Source organism: Garra rufa, chromosome 13, assembly GCF_049309525.1.
Source record: "Garra rufa chromosome 13, GarRuf1.0, whole genome shotgun sequence".
Classification (NCBI taxonomy): Eukaryota; Metazoa; Chordata; class Actinopteri; order Cypriniformes; family Cyprinidae; genus Garra; species Garra rufa.
The window spans coordinates 22,535,357-22,552,935 of NC_133373.1; the positions used below are offsets into that span (position 1 = coordinate 22,535,357).

General features: G+C 39.9%; 1 protein-coding gene across 1 annotated transcript; it reads right to left on the reverse strand.

Annotated features, from left to right (window-relative positions):
* Positions 1-10,602: 10,602 nt before the first annotated feature.
* LOC141348444 (intersectin-2-like) lies at positions 10,603-17,005 on the reverse strand. The gene is made up of 8 exons (XM_073852749.1): positions 16,888-17,005; positions 16,073-16,191; positions 14,980-15,189; positions 14,764-14,885; positions 14,505-14,587; positions 14,341-14,424; positions 10,842-11,015; positions 10,603-10,757 (listed from the first exon to the last, which is right to left on the reverse strand). The coding sequence occupies exons 1-8, from the start codon at positions 17,003-17,005 to the stop codon at positions 10,603-10,605; spliced, it is 1,065 nt and encodes a 354-aa protein (XP_073708850.1).
* Positions 17,006-17,579: the final 574 nt, after the last annotated feature.

The following is a 17,579-nucleotide window of genomic DNA, read 5'->3' on the forward strand; positions in this document are numbered from 1 at the left end:
TAGGTCTTATGGCGTCAGCATCATCAGTTCTACAGTTAGGGATGCTCTGTATGCGCCCACTGCAGTTCTGGCTGAGAGCGCGAGTGCCGCGCCAAGCGTGGGCGTCCGGTCGACTCCGTCTCACGATCAATCAGAGATGCGTTACAGCCCTGATGCCGTGGAGAACAGCCGGCTGGTACCAAACAGGTGTCACTCTAGAGAGACCCTCGAAGGTGAAAGTAGTGTCCACGGACGCGTCCACCTCGGGATGGGGAGCGCTCCTAGACGGCAGACCGTCGTTCGGCCAGTGGTCAGAACGCGAGAAATCGCTGCATATCAACTGCCTCGAAATGATGGCAGTGGAGAATGCGCTGACATATTTTCTTCCTTTATTGAAGGGAAGTCATGTATTAGTCCGCTCCGACAACATATCGGTAGTGGCTTACATAAATCGCCAGGGCGGTCTCAGGTCCAGAAAACTACATGCACTTGCAGAACGCCTTCTGGTATGGGCTCATCGCAACCTGCGCTCGCTGAGGGCAGCGCACGTGCGGGGGACCCTAAATGTAGGACCAGACAGACTGTCCAGGAACAATGTTCCGGCGGGCGAATGGTCGCTGCACCCTCAGACGGTGCAGCTATTATGGAAAACATTCGGCAGAGCGGAGATAGATCTATTTGCATCTCAGGACAACGCTCATTGTCTAGAATTCTTTTCCAAAGCCAAGGACGCGCTAGCCCATGCGTGGCCCCGCCGTCCTCTTTATGCTTTTCCCCCAGTCTCTCTCCTACCTCAGGTGATAGAGAGGGTGAAGGAGGAAGGGTGTGCAATACTGCTAATAGCGCCGTTTTGGGGGAACCAGCCTTGGTTCCCAGCGCTGATGCAGATGACGAGCATCGCACCGTGGCCAATACCTGTGAGGAGAGACCTCCTCTCGCAGGCGGGCGGCGCGATTTGGCACCCTCACCCCGAGCTGTGGTCCCTTCATGTATGGGTCACCAGGGAATATATGATGAACTCCCCACAGGAGTGATATCAACGATCACACAGGCTAGGGCGCCATCTACTAGACGGCTCTATGCCTCGAAGTGGTCGATATTTGCGGACTGGTGCACAGCCCGCGGATCCTCACCCACAGACTGTGGAGTGACAGATGTACTTTCCTTCCTACAAGAGCTGCTGGACAAGGGCAGGTCCCCGTCCACGCTCAAAGTTTATGTGGCGGCCATAGCAGCGTTCTCGATGACAACGCTAGGTCAGTCAATAGGGAGGAATGATTTAATCATACGCTTCCTTAGGGGAGCTAAGAGATTAAATCCACCCAGACCGCCTTCAGTCCCAACTTGGGACCTTTCTGTGGTGCTGGACGCTATGAAGGGCGGACCATTCGAACCACTACAGGCGGCTGAATTAAAATATCTGTCTCTTAAGGCTATATTCCTCCTAGCGCTCGCTTCAGTGAAGCGCGTAGGAGATTTGCACGCGCTCTCCGTGGGCGCGACATGCATGGAGTTTGGACCTAACGACTCTAAAGTTATACTCAAACCCAAGCATGGATATGTGCCAAAGTCTATTAACACACCGTTTAGAGCACAGGTCATCGCACTGTCTGCTCTGCCGGTTGGGGATGAAGAGGCTGACGCGAGACTCTTATGTCCAGTGAGAGCGCTAAGAGTCTATGTGTCTCGCACGTCTGCTTTTAGACAGACAGAACAGCTGTTCGTCTCGTTTTACGGGCATTCTAAAGGAATGGCTGCGTCAAAACAGACTTTATCCAGATGGATAGTGGATGCTATTGCACTGGCGTACGAGTCCAAGGGCATGCGATGCCCGCTGGGTGTCAGAGCACATTCCACGAGGGGCGTGGCCTCGTCGTGGGCTTGGTCGAGTGGAATTAACCTGCAAGACATTTGTACGGCGGCAGGCTGGGCCTCTCCGTCTACATTCATAAGATTCTACAACTTGGAGGTTCCCGCCCTACAGGCCAAGTTGCTATCGGTCTAGATATTAACAGATATCTAGACCCATGTTCCAAGTTTATCCAGGTCGTTTACCTGCCCGGATATACCAGGAGCCAGTGTTTCTAGGGTCCTAATCCCCTTATATGTTCAAGCACGTTCAAACACTATATGAACCCCGGGCTATTCGCCCTCGGGTCTATGGCATCAGATCTTGGCATGCACGGCGTTTTACATGGGGTCCCCAAGCGTAAGCTTAACGCTTACGCAGTACGAGAGACCTCTCGTAAGAGAACGTACTCGGTTACTAACGTAACCTCGGTTCTCTCAGAGAGGGAACGAGTACTGCGTACCTTGCCGTGCAAGCGCGTGCTCTGGGCGCTTTTATGATGAAAAAACCAGAGTGTAGCTACCTTCGAGCGATATTTATAGGCTTGGATCACGCCACTTTCGGCGGGAGATGACGTATTAGGCGCGAAAGGCTCTCATTGGAGCTGGTTTCGCGCCAAGCCTCGCTCGATAGGTGCTGCAGTTGCTGCAGAGCAGCCAATAGGCAAGCAATACGCCTCGCCTATGTCTGCTCACTGCGGCAACGCGTTTTACATTAATACAAAATTAAGGATAATTTTTTGGCTTCAATATCTCTCGCGGAAAGGATTTTCCCCAAGCGTAAGCTTAACGCTTACGCAGTACTCGTTCCCTCTCTGAGAGAACCGAGGTTACGTTAGTAACCGAGTACGTTTTTAGTACGTTTTTAGGCTATAACCCAGTTTAATCCTTAAAGATGTTATTTTTTATTACGAAAACCTAAAATCGTAACTTTAATATGTTTTTAATTTATTTATGTGCAAAATTGTTTATCCACACCTAAAACTGGCTTAAAATCTCCTTTGTTTTCCTCTTTTTATTGTGGGAATTCTCTTATTTCATCCCCGAGGATTATAAATAACAAAAAACAACACATGCAATTTTAATGCATTATGATTAAATGAATATTACGATAATTTAAAGATATTTAATCTTTTTTTTTCACGTGTAGAGAATCACATGTACGCAAACCCTTTACAGTTTTTTTCTGTCATTATTTTTTACTGATAAAACAGCCTTTTCCTGCGGTTGTATGTACTTATAAGTTCTGCAGTGATAATAAAATAAAATAAAGGCGACGGATGCACAGAACACCCAATGGCATCACGACAACCCTACCTAGTACGTTGCCCTCCTTGTTTGCAATGTTTGTAATATCTGCACAAAGGAGACGTCAATCAGCTGCTGGAAGATCACGTCTTTGGAGAAGACTTTTGATTTTACACTCGAAAGAATTAAGTATTACTTAGAAATTAAAGATGACCTCGGAATGCATTGCTAGACAACACCAACCCTTATGAACAATAATACTGATAAATGCTAACCACTAATTAATTATATTTTTAGTAAAATTAACTACATGCATTTTTTAATACGCCATATGCATGGCATATTCATGACTATGCAGTCAATGTGAATACCTCTCAATTCTCAGTCAAGTAATGAATTAATGCTATATTTTATTAACTGACAACAAGAAACACAAATAAATTTGTAAAAGAATAAATAAAAGTAACCTTGATGTTAAATAAGTACAAGTCAAAGACACATAAAACAAAGCTTTATTCAAAGTAATTGTTCTAACAATCATGTGTTCACAGCCTGTAAATAACAACTGCCATCAACAGCTGTGCCAATTCTGCAGCTTTATTCTGATGAAGCAGCTGACCACCGTGTCCACCTTCACCTGTCTCTGTCGTCCATCACGTCCCTGTCCCTGTAACATCCAGAAAAGTTTCAAGTCACCTCTGTGATTCATGTGCTCAACACTGCATTTACACTCGCATTTTATCCAACACAAATGCTCCTCTATTTATTTATATTAATAAAAAAGATCAGTTATGTTTACTTACTATGTAAATGCGTTTATTTACATTCCATATAAAGTAAACAGTGTTGACAACAGTGAATTCTACTGTAACAGCACACAACACTCAGATGTCTATTACGTGCTCATATGCAATTGTTTGCGAACTTTTTCCTGTCACATATTAAATACTGTAGACATTTAACAATGGTCTTTAAGATGTATATGGTTTATGTACATTCACTTTGGAGATATACGTGTGTTTACTGGATCTCCCCTGTTTGCTATACATAAAACATGTTTTTACAGAACAGTCACAAATATACTATACTGTTACACCTTAAGCGATTTAACAGTTTGTTCTGCGCGATTGTGACACAAGGAACAGCGTAAGGTTACTCACTTTTGAAAACACCCTTGTTGCTGTTCTCCATCACGTTCGATGATGACGTAGGCTATTGATCTCCCGTGGGCTTCTGGGATAGAAAAGTAGAAAAGTATCCCTCGATCGGCACTTCGAAATCTGGGCGGGACGCAGTAGGCATCCGGGGATCTCTCGCTTACTCTTTTGTGGTTACTCTTCTCACGTACCCATTTCGCCTACTAAATAGTAGATAAGTAGGCATATTGAACGATACTTAGGTATACGTACGCCTGAATCTCGCGAGAAATAGTGCTTCATCCTGGTAAATCTCGCCTACTCTTTTGTGGTGTTTGAGATTTCATGCATACTTTTTCTTCGCCTACTGCTTTTTGCCTACTAAATAGTATGGAAGTATGCGATTTCGGATGCAGCCAGAGCCTTTACTTTAAATTGTCATGTACATGTATGTCCAGTAGGGCTCACTCTTGGGTAATTGTTCACAGAATATAGGTGGGAACCTTTCCTCAGGTAAGAAGTGTTGCTGGAGGGACGGTGCACACAGTTGTTTGACCGCTATGCTAGGCTATTGTACCATGCTATGCAAGTTGTTTGTATTGTAAAGGACTTGTGGATTTATTGACTGTTTGGATTCTTGCCTATATGGAAATGAAGACCAGTCATGGTAAAATAAATCTACAAGTGAGCATTTTGTGTGGACATTCCAGTTAATAGTAATCCAAGCATGCACACCCATTTACAAGCACCGTCTAGCATCCCTCAGCTAAGTACTAGACTTGGCTGCTTACATTCAGTCAAACAACTGTTTATTGAGTTTTTTTAAAGGAACTGTGTTCAGCCTGCTTGACGTTGGAGCTTCATCATTTCCCGAAATGAATTAAGTGGATTATTGGAAGTGCTTTGCAAGGCTGAAAGCCTCATGCAGTGGCTTAATATGTCTGGTAGAAAAACTCTGTTACAAATTATGGGACAGGAAAGAGTTGTACTTGCATACGTGCTTTCAGGTTTAGAAGTATCTGCTATTGATGGCAACATCTTCTATCAGCTTTAACAAAAGCTCACACAGAAACAAATGCTTGTAAGTTCTGACAACATGGTATCTAAAGGAGATTTGTCCAAGTGGCCTTACCTGGCAAAGGTTAAAGCTTCCCGTATAAAGGCTAACATTGAGTTGTTGATTGGAAACAATGCTCCCAAGATGTTGGAGCCTTGGGAAGTCATAAACAGCCATGGGGATGGCCTTGATGCGATAAGAACTGCATTAGGTTGGGTCATCAATGGTCCTTTGCATGCAGGCAGCTGAAGACTGTTCTGCAGTGGTTAACAGGATTTCTGTATGTAAACTGGAGATGTTGTTTAAGCAAGAGAACCATGACTTAAATCAGCGAGCTGTAGAAGAGCAAGGATTGTCAAAAGAGGATATTAGATTTTTGGAGATTGCAGAGAGTTCTGTCAAGCTTGGGGACAATCATTATACCTTAAAGTTGTCATATAAAAGGGAAAATGTGTATTTTCCCAACAACTTATCTTTGGCAAAACAGTGGATACTTGGATTGAAAAGGAGATTCCAGAGAGACGGGCAGTTTTATCAGGAGTATGTAGCATTTGTCAATTAAATGATCAAAAAAGGATATGCAGAGAAAGTGCCCACTCAGCAGCTGAAAAGAGACAGCAGCAAGGTGTGATACATTCCTCCAGAGTTGTGGACTCGAGTCAATGACTCGAGACTCGACTCGGACTCGAGTCACAAATTTGATGACTTGTGACTTGACTTGACATAATCAAAGATGACTTGCGACTTGAATTAGACTTTGACCGCAATGACTCGAGACTTGACTTGGACTTGAACCCTGTGACTCGGCAAGTCTTCTAAAGAAAAACTTCGGAGAGTTTTGATCAATATAGGCTGAAGCGAATGTATGATTAGCGCAACATTTGGCACTGAGCCAGAGATGGACTCGCTAAGTGAGGGCTTGTAATGTTTTTATCCACATAATGTTAAGGATATTTAATGTTTTTTAGCGGCCATTCACATGTCGAGCCTAAAAACGCGTGCAAAACGCTAGGCACGCCGCTTCGTCTTTCTTTCCAAACCGCTCTTTCAGTTTGCGCTCCTGTGGCGTGACTGGCGTCAAGGATAGGTAGGATGAAATGTTAGAACACCGGCTCTCACTACAGGAGTTTTAAAATCCTGACCGATTATGAAATCTGGTTGCAGTGTACGGAGAAACTTTGCAGATTATTTTACCTGAAATCCTAAACATACATACACTACAATATTTGAAATTTGTGGCGCATCACACTACAAGATATTATTAGGATAATAATGCTGGAGGGAGCACCTCTCGTGATCTCTCTCTGGAAGGGTTCAGTGTTCAAATGCACCTGGCCGCAAAGCCCCAGCAAAAGTATAGGCTACCATGAATGCGTTGGGCAACGACACATTGAACGATTAAACTAATATAGTGATATGCTTTTGATACGTATATATATATATATATATATATATATATATATATATATATATATATATATATATATATGGATTTTAATTTAAATCGTGATGACTTGAGCAGGCTAAATTAATCTGTCTGCCGCTGGTCGCAATTGGTCGTTACTTAAAAAAAACAAAAAAAAAACTTGAATTTTAAAAAATAAAAAGTGTTCCAAAAATATCTCTAAATTAACTTCATAAACTAAAGAAACGAAAATAAATGTAATCACTTTGCTATTAAAAACAGCAGTAATGGGAAAGAGAAAGAGAAAAAAGACAGGTTCCAGTCGGACTCGGGCCAGTAGATGAGACGTCCGACATTTTTGCAACGAATGTTTGTTTAATAGCCTATTTAACATGGTTATTTAGGGCTACTTTCTTATTTAAATATATTATTTATTTAATTTATTTTTGCATTTTTTGGCTGCCTGTTCACTGACTGAAGTGCTAAAATAAACACGCACGTTTGTTAATAATGTTTGAGCCTCATTTATTTTGTGTTTCAAAATTATATATATATATATATATATATATATATATATATATATATATATATATATATATATAGGCCTATATACATACACGTTATAATTTATATTCATAAAACACCGCGTTTGGGAGGGGAACATTAAAAATGGTTATTCCTGACCTGTACAGCTATGATAAGCTGTTTCTCCAACTTGGCAGTGCTTTCAATGTTAATAAGCAAAAGGATAAAGCTGTTCGGTTGGTTCTTGTCACAAGACCTGTGGTGATATGTTTTTATCTCTATGCGGCGCGGACGGGCCTGGAAAAAAACGAGCGCATCGCGTCCATAAAGAGCGCGTCGACATTTGAAATTTGAACTTGAGCGCGCAAAAGACGTGACATATGAACGGCCTCTTTGACATTTAAATTACACATAATCACTATAAACCACTTATAATAATAATTATAAGAAGAAACAACAGTAGCCTAATAATTGGCTAAACCTTTCAAATATTTATATATATTCATACTTATAGGCTATATTTCATTTTACTCAACTGAACTATTCTAAGTCACTGAATATTTAACAAATGAAAAAGAGGACTTAAAATAAATTATTAATTCAATTAGGCCTATATTTGATCACAAACAATGATTTATTCCTCAATAAAACATCACTAATTATTATAGTCTATATTTTATAATTATACCTACTATAGACTATTATTGACTTTAAATTTACTGTAGTAATTAATACAGAGACACTTATTTGGGCAAACAGCACTAGTGACTTGTTTAGGACTTGAAGCTTAAAGTTGAGGACTTGCAACTCGACTTGGACTTGCTCGTCTTGACTTGGGACTTGACTTGGGACTTGTCTGGCTTGACTCGGGACTTGACTTGAGACTTGAATGCAAAGACTCAAGACTTACTTGTGACTTGCAAAACAATGACTTGGTCCCACCTCTGCATTCCTCACCATTGATTTACATCATCCCAGGAAGAGGAACCTGCGGGTGGTTTTTAATTGTGGAGCGGCATTCAAAGGAACATCATTGAATCAAGTCATTTTGCAAGGTCCCAATTTTACAAGTACATTGTTAGGTGTCCTCCTGAGGGTTAGACAGGAGTCGGTAGCTTTCATGGGAGACATACAGACAATGTTTCATCAGGTTCGGGTGGCATAAGAGGACCCCAGTTTTTTTGTGGTGGCAGAACAGAGATGTTACAAAAGAAATGTTTTGTGTGACTATCAATCTTTTTTGGGGCTGTCTCCTCACCAAGTTGTGCTGCCTTTGATTTGATTCTGAGAGGAGGTTGTTCAGACTCCTAAAGAATTATTTTTATGTTCTATCTATCTATCTATCTATCTATCTATCTATCTATCTATCTATCTATCTATCTATCTATCTATCTATATATATATATATATATATATATATATATATATATGTAGGGTCTTGATCTGGAGGTCCTCCATCCACACCTTGATTGACCTAGTTGTGTGGTATTGAGCATTGTCCTGCTCAAAAAAACAATCCTCAATATTGGGGAACATTGTCAGAGCGTAAGGAAGCAAGTTCTTCCAGTTTGTAGATCAGTTTATGCCTTCCTTCTGTTGTTGAGTGACATTTAAATGAGCTGGCAGTCATCCCAATTACTAGGGAGTCGGTTTCACCCTGTCGGTCTGCAGCTTGACCTTATTCTTATGAACCGCTGTCTTTGAAATTTCAAGAATGAAAGCAACCTGACTCTTCCAGTAAGGCCAGAATTGAGCCCTTTTTTTTTCACTGGTTCAAAACTTTATTTTTACTACTAGCACTGATTTTGCCATCCACCTGGTCCTATTGCAAGAATAGTGATGGTCACAGCAGTGGCTTTATACTTTTCCTCATTAAATAAGATGTGGTGATTTGGTTGAGGTGATCACCTATTCAGTACTTCAGTATAACTGGCTGTGCAGATAATCTAAATTGTGTTTTTAAAATATGTATGAAATACATTGTCACTTGAAGTATTATTTTACCTGCATATTTTAATATATCATAGAATACATTTATAGTTTTACAAATGACTTAATTGCACATTTTTGTGTTTTGCACACTTCATCAAATGTTAGGCCTACTCTTGTTATGGAGTAACCAACTTTGTTACCATTTCCAAAACCTCCCTAATAACTAAAATGTATACTATGTTTTAAGTTTTTTTTCATTCTGGAGAATTACAACCCTTCCTGTGCCATTTCAACACACTATATTATTGCAGTGAGTCATAGCATCTTGTTTTTAAAAGGATAGTTCATTTTCTCACTCTGAGTTTCTGCTAAAAAATACAATGTTTGGTTACCAACATTCTTCAAACTATCTTCTTTTGTGTTTAGCAGAACAAAGTTATTAGCACAGGTTTGTAACAACTTGATGGTGAGTTAATGACGATGAAGTTATGATAACTGTCCCTTTAATATTATTAGTTAAACAAGCAAATAGAACCACAGTCTGTTTAGATCATGGTACTTGTTTCAGACTCACTTATTGTGTTTCTAGCACTGTGTTTCTAACCTGTAAGACCTTCATCTTCAGAACACAAATAAAAGAGGCTTTCTGACCCTGCATAAACAGCAACGCAACTACAATGTTCAAGGCCCAGAAAGGTAGTAAGGATATCGTTAAAATAGTCAATGCGACATCAGTGGTTTAACCTTAATTTTATGAAGCTACAACAATACTTTTTGTGCACAAAGCAAAAAATAAAAAATAAATAAAAAAAAATTACACTGAGCCTTGTTTGTAAGCAGATGAATGCACACATATGCGTCGTGGTACTCTCATGAACGTCTGGAAGACTGACATTGAAGAAATTGCTCACAAAGAGTGTTCTTGTAGCTTTCTAAAGTTAAGGTTGAATCAGTGATGTCACATGGACTATTTTAACAATGTCCTTACTACCTTTCAGGGCCTTGAAGGTTTCAGTTGCATTGCTGTCTATGCACGGTCAGAAAGCTCTCGATTTGCTTTCCAAATATAAACGAAGGTCTTATGGGTTTGGAACGACATGAGGGTGAGTAATTAATGACTGAATAATAAATTATTTTTGTGTGAATTATTCCTTTAATTGAAGATATTTAAGAAAATATATTAAGAATTAAGAATATTTCAGTCTGCAGAATCTTTTGGGGTCCGACTTTTTGCCTATGAAAATGTTTTTACATGTCATTACATTTATTTAATACATGTAAAAAATAAAATATAAAAACAAATAAGTAAAAAACGTATATTTTATGATAAGAATCGTAAACATCCTGTTTTTATTTTTGTCTTTGGTATACAGTGTACTGTATGATTTGCACCCAAACCCATAATCTATTCCTATAGATTATACAATTATGCATTTAATGTTGTAGCGCTAATGAAACAGATGTGGAGTTCACTAGTGAGAAGTTTGTTCATAGAGCTGCAGGTCAAGCCGCACTTTGACCTCTCCTGTTGGAACTTCATGAAGCAGGAGACGACGTACCAGTGGACCTTTACCATCTTGATCCTTCTTTATTGTTGCTACAGGAACTTCAGTACGACCCAGAAAATCTGTATTGAAAGCACAATCTGTTAAAAAATGTTTTTGTGTATGTACTGTATGTTTTGTGTGTGTGGTGCAGTGTAGAATCCCACCGTCAGGAGAGAACTGGTTCCTCTCAAAGATGGTGAGGCAGAGGACATCCTGATACAGGTCTTTGATGAAGAATTGGCAGTTGAAGTTCCATTTGGGGTTGAGTGTGTCGGGCTGATGGCGGGACGTGTAGCACTGAGCGCCCATGGTTAGCTCACAGTATGGGTTACTCTTCCCTATAAACACACACATCATTTCCTACTCAGTATATTTGTAATGTGTCTCAACATGCATAAAACTAGATACATTTACTAGAGGAGCAAAACAATGGCATATACAAACAGCTTCCTGGAGTACATACAGTACAGTTAGCAATGCCAATGTCATGGGTTCGATTCCCAAGGAATGGAGGAAATGAACAAATATATACCTTTAAAGCAATGTATGTCACTTTGGATAAATTGTATTTGACGAAATGTATAAAAGTAAGATATTACTTTTTTTTCTTCAGAGAAACAAAGGGAGAAACAAACTTAAACTGACACTAGATAATTGTCACGCTACAGTGGGAATGAACACAAAAATGAAGGTACCCAGCAGGCACAAGACGTCAACATAACGTCAGATTGACGTTGTACCCCAACCACTATGACGTCTATCAGACGTTGCATTTTGATTGGAAATGAAAATCAGGTTGACATCAGAACCCAACGTCAGGCCGTCATTGTCCAATGCTTAAGATGTTGGCTCAACGTTGGATTTTGGTCACTTTCCAACGCACAGAGGTGTAAAATCCAGGTTCTGTGAGTAAAAGACCTCGCCAGTGTTTTGTTCCAATCACCTAGATTTGCTAATTAGCACAGTTTTTCAGCCAGGAGGTCAGAGATTGGACAAAGTCATTCCTTTTTAGTCTCAAGCAAGTCTCAAGTAAAATCCCAAGCCCCTAAAGAGTTAATGATATAACTGAATGATGATTTAGTTAGTGATGAACACCTGCTGTTAACAAGCAGCATCATTGAAGAAAAGAGAAACACAAGAACTACAACTGACTTGAATCAACTGAACAAAAAAAAAAAAAACATTTCATCTCTCAAAATCTGATTAAACATCTCCACAAACAGCATCACCAGCTTCACTCATTAACCAGACTGACTTTATTTCATGTCTGCAGAATATCTTATTGAGAATTAACAGAGGTTTAGATGTTGATGTTTTATTGGTCAAGAAAAGAAGAGAGAAAGGAAAAAAAAACACAATGCCACCATCATTGTGCTCAAGGGTTGCTTTAGTTTGTCTCTTGGAGTAACTTCTAAGTAATTTCAATGCTGTTTTACAGCAAACATTTGTGCATTGCTGAATCAAAAGCTTGCAGCAGATTAGCTCACACTCTCTCCGTTTAACTCATTTGGATAAACAGCATGAAGTGGTCTCTCTCTTTGATTTATTGAGTTACATGTAGCTATTGCAGAACTGCAATAAAACAAAACCCTGTTAAATGTCTCAGTATTGGAAGAAAAAACTGCATCACTTCAGCTTTAAGATATGAACACTTATCATATGCTCCTCAACAGTGGTGACAATAATTATTCATACTGCTAGTGCATGATGGGAGTGTTTACTATGCTGTTACCCAACATGCATTGCAGCATGAAGCGTTTTTTTGATTGTCACCATTGTTGAGATTCATATGCTGGTTCTTGATGTCTGTGTGTGTCTAACTAGTACAGATGTTAAAAAATGTTTTATGCGTTATACAGATTTTAAATTTATTCACTATAACTGTTAGAAGAACACTAGAGGTGCTCAACCTGCAGTAGTTTTGCAGATTTGGTAGTGCAAAACCTAGACATAAAAGGAATGTTACTTTGTGCATGTTCAAATCAGCTCTTGATGATCAGTTCACCATATAAACACACTGTTAGCTGCTCACTGTACAGCTCTGATCTTATTGATTCACAACAACATATGCATTGTAACACAATAAGATCTTACCCAGGAGTCAAGGGTCAAGAGCTCAACTAAAACAAATACGATGGTGACATCATTTTAACCAATAACACATCAACATCTGATCCTCTGTAATAACAGCAGATGTTCATCACTAATGCACTATCATCATTCAGTTATCTCATTAACTTTAACTCTTTGAGGACTTGGGATTTGCCTTGAGACTCAAAAGAAATGACTTGGTCCAATCTCAGTCCTCCTGGATGAAAAACTGTGCTAATTAGCAAATCCTGGTGATTGGAACTAAATACTGGGGAGGACTTTTGCTCACTGAACCTGGATTTTACACCTCTGCCAACACAACCTAAAAACAACCAAATATCAACGTCTAATGATGTTACAGCTTGACGTTGGGTGAACGTTACCACTATGACGTCTATCAGACGTTGGATTTTGGTTGCCATACTTGACGAATAAATGTCAGTATTTGACGTCAATATGACGTTGGATTTTGGTCACCTGACGTCACGACCTAAATCTAACCTAATATTAACGTCTTATGACGTTGTGTGCCTGCTGGGTAGATGCAAATAGTCTTTATTAAATCCACAAGGGTAACTTCAGGCAGGCAGGAAACACACGTAGGGTCGAAGTAGTCCAGGGGCCTGTTTCAATAAGAGGGTTCAACCAACTCTGAGTTTATGCTTGAACTGTGAGTTGAGTTACCCTGAGATGGGAAACTGAGTTTTTGGTTTCAGAACAGCTGAACTGAGATAGACTCTAAGTAAGTTTACTCTGAGTTTAGCGCATGCACCAGTTTAGTGATTGATCAAATGGTGCTCCGAAGATACGATTCACCGTGGCAACAGCTCCCGCCAAAAAGACATCTGCATACTTAGAGTCAATGCTTATCTTTCATCACTGTTATAATATCAAAGGTAAAAGGCACACTTTCTTTACTGCTCTGCATACAGCGGCCATACTAATGTGTTCTGCATCCCTGATGTTATATAGAAAACTACCATTTAAAAATGCTACTGCTCAAATACATGCAGCATGCATGTGGATATGGCAAAAAAAATCTAAATAATCCTGTATATAATAATCCTAAAAAGAACATTTGTCACTTTGACGGTGTCTGCATGATGAAAATATGTGTAATGACTGAATGCACCTGCACAGCAAAAATGCTTTTCTTACATAGTATTATTGTCTTGTTTCCGATCAAACATTTATCAAAAGATTCAAAAAATTTGCATAAGGTATTAGTCATTTTAGTATATTTTTCTTATTTGTTCTTATTATCTGCCAATGGGGTAAGAAAAATAATCTTGTTTTCATTTGCATTAAGATTATTCAAACAGGAACTAAACACAACAAACAGCCATTGGGTCTGACAATAATAAGACTGTGCACAATTAAACATTTTAAAATTATGCCAGTTAAAATAATAAAACTACGAAAACTGTAAAAAGTAATGAAAAAAAATTAAAACAGAATTAAACATACAAACTTAAAAAAAAAAAAAAAAACAGAGAAACTGAAAACCATAATATGAATGAAGGGATGTTTGTATGAACAGAGCCCAGATTGTTTGTGTGTGTGTTTTCTAACCGTTTGGTTTGCAGGGCTTTAACTCTGTGGCCTCCAGGACCGTAACTAACAGTCGCCCGATTCCACTGTTCTTCTGTAAGTGAGCTAGACAACATACAAAAACTTTCATCATTAAAACTGCATTTAATCACATTGACTCTTAATAGTCACCAATAAATACCAACCTTGGTATGCCTTCTCACTTTTCGGCTTCCCAGTCTCTTTGAAGAGGTTGGATGCTGCTTTGATCTTCTGCACCCATGTATTCCTAATTTAACAAGAAAGTGATCAATATTGTTAAAAAAAACAGACAACAGATACTCTATACACTGAATGTTTTATAGCCTGTACTCACTTAAAGATCAGTAGGTCATGTGCGTGTATGATTACAGCTTTAGCCATTTATCTGAGGAATTTATTTTTAACTATGTACACTATGTGTACCTCTCATTAATGCTGTCAGCCTTGAGAGAGTAAACATGGTCAGTGTGTGAAATGTGAAAAACTAGATCATCACTGGAAGGGTCAGAGGGTATTCTGACCAAGACCTCATTCAGAAACACAGGCTAGAATAAGAGAGACAGAATGTTACAAAACAACTGAATACAGCTAAATACAAGGTCATGATGGACACCTGCATAACTAGTCATGCTGCTTTACCGTTTTATACATCTTGTACTGTGCATTTGAGTTGGGATTGAAGAGTTTGTCAGGCCCAGATGAGAACTGTGTTGAGGTGTAGGTGAGGAGCAGGAAGTCGTTAAACAGGAAAGCCCAGAGCTCCTTGCTGCTGTTGGTTTTATGTAGTTTTCCGCTGTGCAGCAGTTTTGGAGGGCCAAGGCTATTCGTCAGAGAGTTAAAAATGAGGTGCTGAAATGAGAAAATTACAAAAAATATTTTCATACCATAACACATAATAGAAGCTGTTGTTTTACACTTCACACTTAGAGATCATTATGTAGCACAAAAAGTCAACAAATAAATACAGTAGACAATAGGATAAAAATGACAGATTATTTTCAAGTTTTTGCCACAAAATTACGTTTATTATGTACAGAAAGCATATACTCTATTTCTCCCACTCTCTCTCCCTCACAGACGCATACATATACAGTTTGTACACACGTTAGCATACGAGCTAATGTTGTTAACGCTGTTCTGACGAGTAATAACTTAAAAACTACATGACATTTCTCACAAGCGAGGTAACAACAGCGTGGTCTTGAAGAAAATGAACTTTTTACTATAAGTAGAAACGATGCTGCCAATCCCTTTTGAGAGATGCATAGACTTGAGAGAGGTAATTCATGAGCTAAATCTCTATCTCCCTCTCTCTTTCTGTCTGTCTGCCTGTCTGTCGGTTTGTCTAAACTTCACTTTTTACCGCATTAGTTTGCTATCAACGGCTCAAGTGTCGTTACTAGGTCTAAAATGACGTTTTGGAATTAGCAACGAAGGCTTTGGATGAGCTGCGTAAGACATTAATCCTACTCACAATAGTGTTTTAAGGACAAAAACTGGAGGAACGTCTTGAAATATATCATCTGATCGATGTCTTGAGGTGTGGTAACCGTAGTATAAACAAAATCATTTACTTTGGTTCATTGAATTCTGCAAAAATAATGCATCACCACCTCTGGTGTGCGTTATTTTCTTAGAATTCAGCGGCCCGTTGTCAATTATTCCAAACAAATAGCATTACTTTCTAAAAGCGTACATATAATAAATATTGTGTAAACGGCTGTTGGTTCACCTCTAGTGCCAGCTCCAGATCCTCCAGATAGGACTCCTCTGTCTGAATGAGCTCATGGATGTAGCCTTGCCTTTTCTCCTCGGTGCACATAGAGTCTAAACTGAGCAGATCAGCACACCCTACACACACATATGCAGGACACACATGAATAGGCACTCATCAGCGACCACATCCCAACAGCATCTCACAATTAAAATCTTTATTTTAACTCTGCTTTATATAATTGTAAATACTTTCAATACTAAAATGCATTCAGAGCAAATGTTATGACATTAAGAACGAACTCTCTAACATCTTTTAGGTCACGACTGTTAGCTGGCTGCATAGCTGGTCAAGTATGAGGGCAAAACGTGTTACTGGTCATCAGTCCCTTTAACTAAATTTAAACACGCAAAGACAGATTAACAATGCTGTGATATACAAATATATAATTGTGCAGATGAACAGTGCTGACTTAAAGGGTAGTTGTCTGGCACATTGGGATACATATTTGCTGTTGGGGTTCAATAAAGTTAACAAAAAAACCTTTAATAATGTAAATAAAAATGAAAAGAGAGGAGGAAGAGAAAGGAGGGGAAAGAGCTATCGTGGTGGTACAGCAGCTGTGGCGACAGGATGTGACATTCCTGTTTCCTCCTTCAGGAAATGAGGGTTACATATGTAACCAAGAAGTTACCTAACAATGACTAAACTTTAAAGGACACCGGCCCTCCTGGACTGAGTTTGGGCACCCCTGCTTTTGAGTTATTATGGCAGAAAAGAGGATGCAAGTCTTCGGGTAGAGTGAGCTCGCAACCTGAGCAGGCAGTGGACACCCTGTGCCTGATAAACCAGAGTGATGGCATCCACTATCCAGTGAGCCATCCTCTGCTCGGAGACGGCATTTTCCTTCTGCCGGCCTCCGTAACAGACAAAGAGCTGTTCTGAGGTCATGAAGCTTTGTGTCCGGTCCACTTACAATCTTTAAGCGTAGACAAGACTAAGCAAAGCTAGGGCTGGGTCTGCCTCCTTTGGGGACAGTGCTTGCAGGTTCACTAACTGATCCCTGAAGGGGGTAGTAGGAACCTTGGACACACAGCCGGGCCAGGGCCTCAGCTGTCAGTCAGCTGGCTCAAACTCTATGCACGATTCATCAACCGAAAATGCGTGCAGGTCCCCTATCCTCTGATGGAGGCCAGTGCAACCAGGAGCAGAGTTTTCAATGAAAGAAACTTCAGTTTGACTGACTGCAAAGGCTCAAATGGGACCTGCTGGAGTGCTTTGTGCACCAGAGTCCAGGAGGGCAAGGAGGATTCAGCCTTCTCGCTCCCCTAAGGAACCAGATGACCGGGAGACAGCCTTTGATGCAACCCTTGCTACAGAAAGGAAAGCACGATACTGACCGAGCATCCTCTCGACACCACTCAGTGAACAGGTTCCACTTTAAGGTGTAAGAGTGTCTTGTGCAAAAGTGATGGTGTCCGATACCTTCTGACGTAGATCACCTACATCCCACAGGGTGCTCCAT